Here is a 13,261-nt window from a genome sequence, read left to right as displayed (position 1 = left end):
ACACACACACACACACACACACACACACACACACACACACACACACACACACACACACGTTTATCCATTTGGGGCAGGGGCAGAGCCAGGGGGTGGCCATGGCCACCACAGACAAATCTTTGTCCACCCCATTGGCCACCCTGCTGCACACACCACTTCCATAGTGAAACAGCCTTTAGGGGTGTAATAATCCTCCCGAACAGTTGGTGGCAGTGTTTAACAGTTTGAAGCATCACCAAGCTCTATCACTGAAGAAGAGTAATGACGAGGAAGTGATGATTTTATTTATTTACAGAACATATGCCTATGCAATCTGACTTATGGTGACAACTTTTGGACTTATGGAGACAAATGTTTTTCTTTTGTTTGTTTTTGTTTTTGTCACCATAACAGTGTCATTTTATGTTCTGAAGGCTGCATGATGCTCTGTGTTTGGTTATGAGTAGACCTATCACTAAATCAGAAATAGCGAAACACCCCTCTAAATTCAGTATTGGTGGTTATCAATATTGCACCTGTTCATTGGGTAAAATTATCAATATTAGTTTTAAACATGTAGTTGAGGGTCATAATTTTTTGGCACAATGACATGTTACAATTAAAAATAAATCAATAAACAATACAAAAGTAAAAAGCGCCCATGTATTCATTGGATTTTATAAATTGTGTCACATTAATTAACCTTATCTCAGCCAAAGCAGTGAGTTTGAAACAGGAGGATGGAACTATAGATTAAGTCTGTCTCCGAAATAATTATTAAAACACACACACACACACACACACACACACACACACACACACGCACACACACGTGCACACACACACAATAAAACTTGGACTTTTTCCAAATTTACACCATGTTTTTAAAGAAACTAGATATTTTCAGGGAACTTGGATCACTCCATCATATACCAATGTTCTAAACCAGAAGTCTTCAATGCTGTTCCTCATGATCCACTGTCCTGCATGTTTAGATGTTGCCCTATTTCAACTGACMGAAATGAACAAGTGACTGAGAGGCTTCTGCTAAACGATGAGATTCTGAGTAAGTAATTTAATTATTTGAATCAGGTGTGTTAAAGCAAGGAAGCAGCTAAAACATGCAGGACATGGATCAAGAGGAACAGGGTTGAAGACCTCAGTTCCAAACAAAGATTTTGTCGGCTGATGCTTGAGGTTTGTGTTGGAGAGGACTCTCAGCTACTACCACGCTAGATTTTAGCGCCGTACAATGGACTGAGTTGCACTAATTTTTGTTGGCTAAGGTTGWTAATCGGTGGCAGTCATGTTGAACAACGCTGATTTCAAAAGTTGCTCTTTGAAGAGTTAACCTGTCCAGTGGTTCATGAGATATTTCAGAAACAAAAACACGCATTAACTTAGCACACAAAGTAAGGGAATTTGTGTTTGCCTTTGTCTTTATTTTTATTTCTATGTCACAAGGTTTCTTGGCAATAAATCTTACACTGGTGGAAAACATGTTAATTTCTTTTAAACGGTGTCACATTTGTAAGGAACATGCATTTGTGGGATGAGCAGTAGAGCTGGGTATGTGAGTTACACACATGAGAAATTAGCCAAATCTTCTCTGCCAGACAGCTTATTTTGTTGTTGTTATTGACACTTGTTTTGAGCTGCTGGTACCTACAGTTGATGCCAATAAGATGTTCAATATAAGATTTATTGCCAAGAAGTATTGTTATAAAAAAACTCACAAAACAAATTTCATTACATTTTCTGCTAATAATAGACAACTGCATTATCACCCACTTTTCATAGTGTGGGGGATATTCATCAATTTGCATTTTTTTATCCTCCTGCTGTTACTAAATGGTTGTATATGCTGCAGGTCGCTACAACAAAGCACAACATGAACCATCACCACACGCAGACTCAGTAATGGTATAACACCGAACACCACCAGCTGCTGTACTTTAGCAGCATGTTTTTAAAAAAAGATGATTATTTTTGTCATACTCATCCCTCTGGTCACTACGGCAATATCCAAAACCTTTTCTCGGAGGCAGCAGCAGCAGAGTGGGTGCTCGGGGTGAGACAGAGCGGGACGTCGTCACACAAGGATGATGATCAGTCTGGATGGGAGAAGCCTGAGCGGGTAAATATAGAAAATAACAGGAGTGCCGTAGATGCCTGTCAGTGGGCGATCACAGGGGGACATAAGTGAGAGGCAGCTGTGTGTATGTGTGTGTGTGTGTGTGTGTGTGTGTGTGTGTGTGTGTGTGTGTGTGTGCATGTGTAATCACCCCCTGTTTGGGGGTATTCATAAACAATGTGGGACATTAGGTCAAGGCTGCAGACTGATGTCTGCTTCATGTCACGCAAACCCTCATTTACAGGATGTCTTATTTCATAACCACTTCTTGTTTTATCACACACTGATGTAAGGTGTGTTAGCAAAATATTTCAGGAATCACTAGACATATTTTGATTAAACTTGCAGAAAGTAAACTGTACATCTGATTCATTATGAAGTCAATATAATTCAAGATGGCTGCCAAAGCTAACCTGTGTTAGCTAATACAAACATAGCTGGCCTGTGGCAGTATAGCCAAATGGTAAAAGCACCTTTCATCTAGGGAGAACTGCAAATGGGGGATGTAAAAAAAAGTATAAAAAGTACATAATTCAGTCAAGGCTAACCGGTGCTCAGTGTGTAAATAGAAAACAAAGGAAGAAGAAAGGAAGTTTCAGTTATGATCTCAGTCAAAGTTCAGGTTAAAGTCTGGCTTTTAGTGTTCTGCATACGTAAAATGCTGATTTTGTAGTTAAATTAATGTCAAGAATTTAGTTAATTTGTGCTTGAAATGGATGGAAATATTTTACAAAATTTTATGCGGGAGCGAARCCCTGGACCCCCTTAGAACTGCTTCACTCCACAGCTGCTTATTGATATGAACAGGTGTTCCTTGTTGCTGTCAGTAAATTGTTGGCAGGTATGATGCAGACTTCTGGTATTCTGGACAACCTGGTTTCTAAAAGCAAAAAATAATATCAAAGKCCAAGCTATTTAATTTGGTATGTGAATGTATGTAAATTGGCAATGAGATTTAGAAAATTGCACGAGGGGCGCCGTCTGAAATGTTACCTGGGGTGCCAAACTGGCTAGGACCGGCCCTGTTGATTTGTACAGATAAGCTAAAATTGGATGTGGAAGTCGCTGACATCACAGCACATGGTCTGTGGGTGACAACTCATATTATCATGAGATATGCTATTTTTAAAGCAACAACCTATGTTTTAATATTTGATCATTTTAGTTTGCAACTCTCATCAACAGTGATACACATTAATTCAAGGAACGTTTTAACTTGCTTTCTCATTTTTTTTCCCATTTTTCCCATTTACAGTCTAATGTAAACCTTTTTAGGATGTTTACATTTAAACCTTTTCAAACGTTCAATGATTACATCAGGACTGAAGTTTTTCCTCTATCTATTGTTCATCTTCTTGTCTATTTCTATTGTTTAAAAAAAAGTAAAAGGCTGCAAGCAGCTGCATGTCTGCTGAAGTGAGTCTATGTGTGTGAAACTCAGTCACAGTGAGAGGGCTTAATGCTTGCTGGCACACTCTGAGCGTGTGTGTGTGTGTGTGTGTGTGTGTGTTTATATGACGGAGAAGGGAAAACGTGAAGCGGTGAGAGAGGGAGCAGTGTGTGTGTGTGTGTGTGTGCTGCCACACTCCACTCCACATACAGGACTGCTCGGAGGCAGAGGGGAAAGACTGAAGCTCCTTTTAAAGAGGTAAAAACACACTCTGCTCTGTGCTCACAGCTTGGAGTTTTCCACGCTGAGCACATCACTGTCTGCTGTTTGTGTACCTTACGTATTTCCACCCTTTTAGATATTTAGCATCTTTGCAGATTTTCCATGCAGTTTGTTCTCTGACATGCATCTGTAGATATAATTCTATTAAAGATGCAGCCGGACGCTTACTCTGATCAGAAAGTAGAATTTGTTTGCTAGGATGAAGACAGAAACTGCAGAAAGTGAAGCAGAAACTCCTGCTGTGACCTATAAAAGTACACAGATTTGAATTATTTACACTCAAGGACGAAGTCATAACAGTTATTTTTTAATGAYGTAGTTGGGCACTGTTTTATAACGCTTTAGCACTACAGTAAATTCATTTAGAGGTCATGCTTCTAATTGCACATGTTTGTTTCTGTTTGAATGTTTACCTTTTTAAATTTGCCTCTTTCCATAGTTACATTGCACGTCTTCCTGTTTGCTTTACCATTCTAGTTCAGAGTTGTTCATAAARGTTTGTCATCACTTGCTGCTGGAAGGCAAAATACAAGTAATGATATTTTGGCTCGTGTGTTCTGTTGGCAAATCATCTTACGAGCCACTGGATGAATTTTAATTAATATCTCAGAAAGCAATCATTGTGTATACCTTTATAATTAAATCTTTACTTTACCCTGAAACAACTAATTAAGAATAAAAATCTCTATTTCAATGGAGCCAAGATAGGCAGCAGTAAGTACATTAAAGTTACAGCTACACAATCAAATACAAAAAAGATAACTATATGAAACATTTTTAAAAGTAAAACTGTGAACACATAGTGGAATTAACACACAGATCCCCTGAGAATTTATTTAAAAGCTCTTAAAGTTATTAAGTCTGTTTGTTTTCCAARAATTCTGCAATATAAATCCTGTACAAAAGGTGTAGAATAAACAAAAGCCTTCATTTCTGTAGGGATAACTACTCTTTAGCAGCTGTGGCTACATTGTAGTTTACCATCATCAGTGTGTGAGTGTGTGTGTGAATGAATAATGAAAAGCATATTTGAGTGTCCTAAAAGCTGCCACAGCCAAATTACTGCAATAAACACAAAAATTGTTACAACTCAGCCAAGTTATTGAGCTAAAATGCGGTGAGATAGTAGCTGAGAGTAATTAGCAGTGCATATTGTGAAGGCTACACTTATGATTTTTGGCATTAACTGATTGTTAGAAAAATATCTTGTGATGGATTTTAGTGAAGCTGAATCTATGATTACCTTTTTAGAGTTAATTCAATTCAAATTAGTCACCACAGTTTATCAGCCTTAGCCGACACAATAACGGCAGTAATCATTTGTACAGTTAGTGCACTGCGACCTGTTAAGTTGAGCGTGATGCACAGTTTTAACCAAAATATAGTTCTAACTCTAATATTTCTCAACATAAAATGATTTAGTTTAAACTCTGACTTTTAAGGTGGCAGGTGATTATGCATTTCTTCATGGACCAATTCCGGCTAATACAATTCATGGAATTGTATTTAAAATACATTACGAGTCACTTTGGAACGACTAAAAAGCAGCTGGTTGGATCCTGCTCCCCTGGCAGGTATCCTGACACAAGCTGGTGAATCCTCATGTCTGTGAAATATGAATGATCTTCCATACACCTCAGCTGCTCTTCTAATGCTTCCTGCTGATTTATTAATTTTTATGGCCATTGTTATCTTTAGGTAGCTAATGCATTTGTGAGCTATAACGATGCTCTCATTAGGCCCAGAACAGAACAACCAAAAAATAATAAAAACCCTGTAAAGTTGTTATTTTTCTCCACGTTACAGCCTGTCAGATCTAAAGGAGGCAGCTGACAGTTATCAGACAGGCTTTTCTCCAAATGGTGGAAGTTTTGTCATCCGTTTTCTTGAGTCTTTCTCGAATCTTGAGTCTTGATTTTCAGCCMTTCATGCGTCACCACAGGGAGCAGGCAAACATGCTGGCGTGTGGCGGCAGAGACCGTCGCTGCAGAGGCAGAGGCATCAAAGTTGATGGCTGAAATGGATGTCGCAGAGTTAAAAATACTAATAAATCCCTGTCAAGTGAACCGTCGTCGTAAATTAAATTAGTGTCTTTTCCGAGGCAATTTGCTCCCGCTATTTGTAATCACCACAGGCATGATGAGTGGCACACAGATAATTATCTCGCTTAATTTAATTTTACTGCTTTCTTCGCCTTGGTAACATTCATCGGCAACACGGCACGCACACAAACACAGACGCATGTTTGTGTTGACCTTCTGCTTTTAATTTCCTGACTAAAGGTGCCCAGCAAGCTTTGTTTAATATTCCTGGAACTATATTGTTTCTATTTTTTGCCAGGCGCACAGCAGTGAATTTGAAGCAGTTGGAGCTCTTTTTTAGTAAGTCATTTGGGATGCATAGAAGCAATATTTGTTTTAATTGTTCGCTCAATACTGCCAGCTATGTGAGGCCATGTGAAAAAGTACGCTTGTTTCCGTTGAGACAAATCAACCGCTCTGTCTCCTAGAAATGTGTTCCCAGATTTGCATCAAAGGAGAGATGACTGATGTAGAAAGAGACGAAAAAAGAGTTTTAAGTGTTCTGAGATGTGTGCTCTTTAGTCTAAAATAAGCAGCCTGATTAAAATAGCTGCGTTAAATCTCTCTGCTCGGCGAGAGCGGTCAGGAGGCATGTTCAGCTGTTGATATCAGAACTCTGCCTTGTTGTCTCTCTCTCTCTCTCTTTCTCTGTTTGCCTCCCTCTTTCCACTTCCTGTCATCCTGCCTTTAAAAGCTCCGACTATCTTTCTGCTCCCTGGACAGTTTGCTTTTGCTTTGAGCTCCCTCCTCCTCCTTGGTTAGTCGGTGATGTCCCCTGGCTGTGTGTGGTGATGCTTATCAAGCTGCTCTTTGTGGTTAAATGTTGTTTGAACAGGGGAGGGGAGGGGGGAGCATGTTTGCATCCAACGGTGAGGATGGCGTTGTCCCGCCTGGAGCTCTGGATGAAGCAAAGCAGATGTAAGARGGTAACAGAGAGGGAAACGAGAGGAGGGGATGAACAAGGTGTTTGGAAAATGAAAGCAAAAGGAGTTACTTTAGCCGCTTTTATTTATTTTTTCCCTCCTGTGGTTCTCTTAGGGAAACTTAAACAAGCCTGRGTTTAGAAATGAACATTTATTTCAGCATTAAGTGAGGCTGTGGAACCTGAGTCATAGATTTAGCTTGTTTTCCACTTTCAGACACAACTTACTCACTTCTCCCTCTTCAGAGTGTGATGTCAGCTCAGAATAAAATAAAATTTCCTCCTCCTCGGATACCAGCGCCTGCGTCGCCTCTCCTGCTTTCCACAGCTCTGACAGATCCGAGTGTCAGATTTCCTTTCCCCCGAAGTGATGAATCGAGACGTGGCAGTCGTTGTATCAAAATCAGATCCCTGCTGCGCCGTGGAGGCAATTATCTGCCAGCAAACTCCAAAGGTTTAAAGTTTTCAGACAATCAATGCTAACTTAACAGTGTTTCTTTGTTTTTCGTGTTGATCAAATAGGCTTTAAATGTCAAAAAGTATTGACAAGCATCGTTGGCATTTTCCCAGACACTTACGGTTTTGTCTCCAAGGAATAGCTCAACATTTAGGAGGAAATTGGAGCGGGACCTGTTAGATAGAGACTCAGAGAAATGGCTCCTAATCTCCTGGTTTACAGGTATCGGCTGTTCTGTAGTTCGGTCAGTTAAAAGTTCTAAAGGATGACCGGGACARACCAGGATCCAGTCCACCATCAGCTAGCCTGTCACCCAGGGAGGGATGGAGTGCTGTCACTGGCACCTCACTAAATGCTCGCTGATGAACAAGACAAACTGAACCAGATGGCCCCCGTTCCCTGTGGCCCCAGCATGCATTAATGAAGAGCCCAAGGCTGGCAGTGTGTAATGTGTGTGAATGTTTGTGTGCGAGAACCTTTAACATCCTGCAGAAAATTGCTTCCTGTTGACGTTGGTGTCTTGATCCTCTGCCTTAATTCTGCATTGCTACAGTTCCTGCCTCTATAGGTTCTGCTTTAACTCTGTGTGTGTGTGTTTTATGCTTTACATGTGTACGTTTGTGTGTTTTTGAAATAGCCCACTGTTCCTTCCTGGACCCATTTTATCCAGTTAGCTGTTATTAAAACCTGTTATTTTCTCCCCTATGGTCTGATCTGTTTTACATCATACTTTGTTGCAGGTTTCATAACATGGGTCTGTTCTGGTTTTCTTCACTCTTAACGTAGTTTCTAAAGTTTGTATCAGGATCCCATCGTGGGTCGTAAAACACCATGTAATGGGTATTGAGAAGATCTCCAGATTTAGATTTAGAAATGAARAAGAGTTTTGCCATCTGTTAGATAAAGAGGAGTCACAGATAAAGAGTAAAGCTAGTGAAGGACATTTTGTAACTTATTGACTAAATGTTAGAACCAGTTTTGTATTTTTAGACTTTCTGATCATTGCAGCATAAGGTTTAAAACAGAGAATGAGAGTTGGTGTGTCTTATTGCTGCCTGTAGCATTAACAAAAGTTGGTTACGTTCTGACGTCTGATATAAAAAGTTACCACCTCCAGGGGTATAACCAGGAAGAGCCTGAAGAGGTTAAAAGGTTGAATCGTCATTATAGAAGTTTAGTTTGTTTATGGTATTGGTTTTATTATGATTAAACGGCAAAGCGAGAATCTGAGTGGCGAGTCTCTGCTATTTTATTTCTATGTCACTGAATAAATTTATTCAAAAAATGACAGTTTTTAGCTATAGAAATAAATGAAAAATGATTGGAAGTCAAAGTCCCTGTGAAGATAGCAAGACACGAGTGTGTGTGTGTGTGTGTGTGTGTGTGTGTGTGTGTGTGTGTGTGTGTGTGTGTGTGTGTGTNGCTTTTATAATTATTAGTTGTAAAACGGTCACCAGGCAATATTATTGTTTATCGCAATAAATTTTGAGACAATTAATCGCCCAGCAAAATTTGTTATCGTGACAGGCCTAGCCTCCTGCTGCCTCCATTCCGCCTGGACCCATCTCTGCCTCTCTTCTGCTAAGGCTGGTTCTGCTCCCTGAAGTCGCTGCATGGCCTGCCCCTGGTGACTGATGCATAAGAGCGTCTCCAAACCTCAGGGTTTCTTGTACATTGGTTATGTGCTCCATTGTCAGGAACGGCATGTGCGCAGTCCCTCCTGCGGCCTCGTCTGTAGCTCACACTTGTCCAACCGTCCGTCTCGTCGTCTGGATGCCAGGGCATTTTTAAAGTCCATTAAAGTGGATTTTCTTTTCTTAAAAAATATATCCACCGTGCCTTTTATTAGTAAACAAAAAGGTCTCGATTTAAATAATTATCAAAAAAAGGGTTGAAATTTAGCTGGTTTGGTTTTTAGAAACTTAGCTTGTGTGCTACAAAAATAAGCTAACTTGTTGCTCACTTGCACTTTATTTTAATAAAGTAAAAAAATTGACAAAAACATAAAACAAAAAAAGCTGTTGCGACATTTCGATCTTTACCGATCTTCTTCGGGCTAAGCTTGCTAATGTTATCGCTAACTCACGGTCAACTTCGTTCTCTTTTCGAAAGGCCATTGGTGGGATGGGGGTTAGGTTTAGGACCATAGTATGAATTGAGATTAGGTTAAGTTTAGGGTTAGATATGTACCTGTGAGGTTAGGTTTAGGGTAAGGGGTTATGGCTAGGCTGTAAAAATTAATGGAAGTCAATGGAATGTCCCCATGTAGATAGCTGGACACAGCTGTGTGTGTGTGTGTGTGTGTGTGTGTGTGTGTGTGTGTGTGTGTGTGTGTGTGTGTGTGTGATGTCTTGAACCACCTGGAAAATGTATTTGTCTCCTCTGCTTACAGATGCTGTCTGTGATGTGAAAAATGAAAACGTTATTATGTTGGCTCTCAGTTCTGGATCTACTAATATTGTATTTGGACTTTGATCAAAAAAGCAGATCAGGCATCACATCTCTTATGACATAAACAAAAAATAAATGATACACTGTCCTAAATATGATAAACATTTTATAACTTTTCACTTTTTCAAAATATTTAACATGATTTAATATTCTCTTCATAGACAAACAAGATTAGTAAACACTGTTCTTTTTGAAATCTGCTTCTATTTAGTCTTTTTATGCTGCTTTTAGCTTGGAGCTAACTTCTTGTTGCTTTTAGCTTCTAGCTAGGTTTTTGCCACATTTAGCTTCTAGTTAAAATTGTGTTGTTTTTAATTTGCATGTTGGTACCTTTAGCCAGCATTTTACTATTTTTTCACTTATAGCTTTTTGATTTATTTTTCACTTTTATTATTATTATTATTATTATTATTATTATTATTATTATTATTATTATTATTATTATTTAATTTTGAATTTAAATTTTTTTTTTCTTTTGACTTCTAGGCTTTTGCGTTTTTAACTTGCTTGTTGGTCAGCTCTGAGCATTTGCTGCTTTTAGCTTTCGGTTAGAATTGAACATTTTTAGCTTTTAGCTGGTGTCCTACTTCCTTCAGATTTTAGCTCATGTTTTGCTTCTTTTAGAGACTGTCCTGCTTCTTCTGGCTCAAACAACTCAGTTTCTGCTTCTTCAGCAGACTTTCAGTGATGTAGTTCAGCAGCGTTCATGCCGTACTGTCACAGAGAGTTTCTCTTTCTCTAGTTTGTTCAGTTATAGCTGAACTCTTTTTGGATGACCTCGGCTTTGTTCAATATATTTTACATGTGTGTTTGTTATTTTGTAAAGTTTTTTTTTTGTTGAGTCATCAGCAGAACAGAAGGACTGCACAACACATGTAGAGACATTCTTCAGTGAACTGTCTGCCTGTATCCTCTCCATCTGCTGCCAAACAGCCGAATCAATCATCTTTATTGAGCTCCTCATATCCTATAACTTTGCTTATTTAACTACAGCATATTAAAAGAGTGATGTATTAAATAATAATGATAAAACTCACACTTAAATAACTTTTTTCCATGTTTTTATTTTCATGGACCAGTGTATTTCTGATTTACGTTGTGTGTTTATTGATGTTTGTGGAAGTGAAAAAATAAATCCATATGCTTCTTGACACCAGCTGCTGCAGATGACAACAGGGGAATAAAAAATGAATTTTACTATTCTCTCCATCAGCTTCTCCTTCCCCCTCATCACACAACCTCCCCTCCCTTCATCTGTGCAGCTGGAGTCGGCCCAAACGCATTAAATCAAACACACACATAAAAACGAGCTGGTTTACTATTTGTGTGTGTGTGGGGAGTGAGGGCTTTATGCTACGGCTACAAGCTCAAACTCTACGCTTTTTTCTCCTCAGGTGCCTTCCACCTGCACTCTGGAGTCTGACCTGGTAGGTTTGAATGTTTCTGTTTGAATGAAACGTCACATCATCTGATTTAAAGAGTCTTTGTAGCACTGAACTGCTGATTTCTGTTTCACAGCGCAGCTCCATTAAATCAAGACCACAGAGAAAGAGAGGCTCCTTGCCAAGGTATTGAAATACCTGAATCAAACACGTGCAAATAAGCAGAAAATATATTGTTAAAGTGAACCAAAGAATCAGACTGAGTTCTTTTCTTTGCTTATGGATTTTTTTTTTTATTTTTTCATTTTGTTTGTTTGTTTTGCACAATCTCCAGGAGTAAAAGCGTGGATCAAGTGATGGAGCATGTGATGGAGTGRCATTATGACTTTGACCTCACCTACATCACAGAGAGGATCATTTCTGTCTTCTTCCCGCCGGAGCTGGAAGAACCGCGGTACCGCCAGAACCTGCAGGAAGTCGCGGCCATGCTGAAATCAAAACARCAAGACAAGTTCCTGGTTCGTCTAGAAACAAAAATACTGAGTTGTGTTCACAGAATATTACTGTAAACGTTGCTTTGACTGTCTCTTTAAATGTTATTTTGCTGAATAGTGTAATTTTAATATCGGCTGTCCTGTGTTTTTTTGCTTTATTTATTTATTTATTTGTTTATTGCAGCTTCTGAATTTATCAGAGAAGAGGCACGATATTAACAGACTTAATCCAAAGGTACAACACACACACACACACACACACACACACACACACACACACACACACACACACACACACACACACACACACACACACACACACACACACATCAAGAATCAATGGGTAAAATCTGACTTGATTAAAAATGAACCAAACTCAAAATTCAAATCCTCTCCTCCTCTTATAAAACACAACACTGTCTGTTATTCTCTCAGGTTYATTGGCTTTCCTTGCAGTCTTGTCGTTTATAAAACTCTACTACCTTATTTAAATCAGTTACTACAACAAGAATCCCCCTGAATATACAATACTTGATCCTTAATTAACTTATTAAATTGAAAATCCCTAAAACCAAGTCTTCTTATGGCCTTGTGTCTTCCCATTTTGCTTCTGCAAATGATTGAAACTTTTGTCAAAATACACTACATCTCCACACTTTGATTTCATTTCCTGTTTTCAAACATAGACTYAAGGACCTTTTTACGTTGTCATGTYACTGTTTTACAGAATGAACACATTGCTCACTGTATCAACGTAAATGTTGCCCTTTCCCCATCTTTCCCATTTTTAAGTGTTTCAGCACTTTCAGGCTAACATTGTCAATAAGAATTGTTCTTAATGTTTTTGCCTGGTGGTGCAAAAGTTTAACTAACAAACTAACTCTGTGGTCCAGGTGCAGGACTACGGCTGGCCCAATCTTCACGCTCCTCCTCTGGACAGGATTTGTGCAGTCTGTAAGGCCATGGAGACCTGGCTGACCTCTGACCCCAGCAACGTTGTGGTTCTCCACTGCAAAGTCGGTGCACCATGAGCACACATGCACACTCGCGCATCTGCTCCTTTCGCTGTGGCGCATTTAAAACYTCTTCTGGTTTTTGCTCTGACAGGGAAACAAAGGGAAAACTGGGGTGATCGTGGCAGCATACATGCATTACAGCAAGATATCAGCTGGGTAATGTGCATCTTTATAAATACACGAGACAGGAAATATTACAGCATGTGTTGGAAATGGTTCACATGAATGAATAAAAGCTTTTGTCCCCAAGAAAATATCACAATGCTGCTCACCCTACAAATTTTAGTCCATAACTGTTATTGATCATGTTGGTTCCACAGAGCAGACCAGGCGCTCACTACGGTGGCAATGAGGAAGTTCTGTGAGGACAAAGTCTCTTCTTCTCTGCAGCCGTCTCAGAACAGGTCATTTAACTCTTTCAACTTCATTCATAGTGCTTTTTTTTCTTCTTCCATCTCATTGCTCATCCTATCTCATCTTCTCCGCCACAGGTACATCTACTACTTTGGCAGTTTGTTGTCCGGTTCCATCAAAATGAACAGCAGTCCTCTGTTCCTCCATCAGATCGTCATTCCCTCTCTGCCAAACTTCCAGACAGGAGGAGGTCAGATTTACACAGAAAATGTGTTTGTCCCACCTCATTAAAATAAATCAGACTTAGCCAAATAATAAT

At 39.4% G+C, this 13,261-nt stretch overlaps 1 protein-coding gene across 1 annotated transcript in view; it reads left to right on the top strand.

Annotated features, from left to right (window-relative positions):
- Positions 1–13,261, top strand: part of LOC106518357 (tensin-2) — a gene marked incomplete in the record, with an annotated part of 38,801 nt that overhangs the window by 11,443 nt on the left and 14,097 nt on the right. The window contains 8 exon segments of the mRNA XM_014009620.1: positions 11,091–11,123; positions 11,215–11,264; positions 11,413–11,596; positions 11,757–11,807; positions 12,466–12,588; positions 12,680–12,744; positions 12,909–12,992; positions 13,080–13,192. Of these exon segments, the coding sequence (XP_013865074.1) occupies positions 11,091–11,123; positions 11,215–11,264; positions 11,413–11,596; positions 11,757–11,807; positions 12,466–12,588; positions 12,680–12,744; positions 12,909–12,992; positions 13,080–13,192 (703 nt within the window).

Source organism: Austrofundulus limnaeus, unplaced genomic scaffold, assembly GCF_001266775.1.
Source record: "Austrofundulus limnaeus strain Quisiro unplaced genomic scaffold, Austrofundulus_limnaeus-1.0 Scaffold60, whole genome shotgun sequence".
Lineage (NCBI taxonomy): Eukaryota > Metazoa > Chordata > Actinopteri > Cyprinodontiformes > Rivulidae > Austrofundulus > Austrofundulus limnaeus.
Note: the sequence above shows the minus strand (reverse complement) of the source record. Positions and strands in the feature narration are given on the sequence as shown.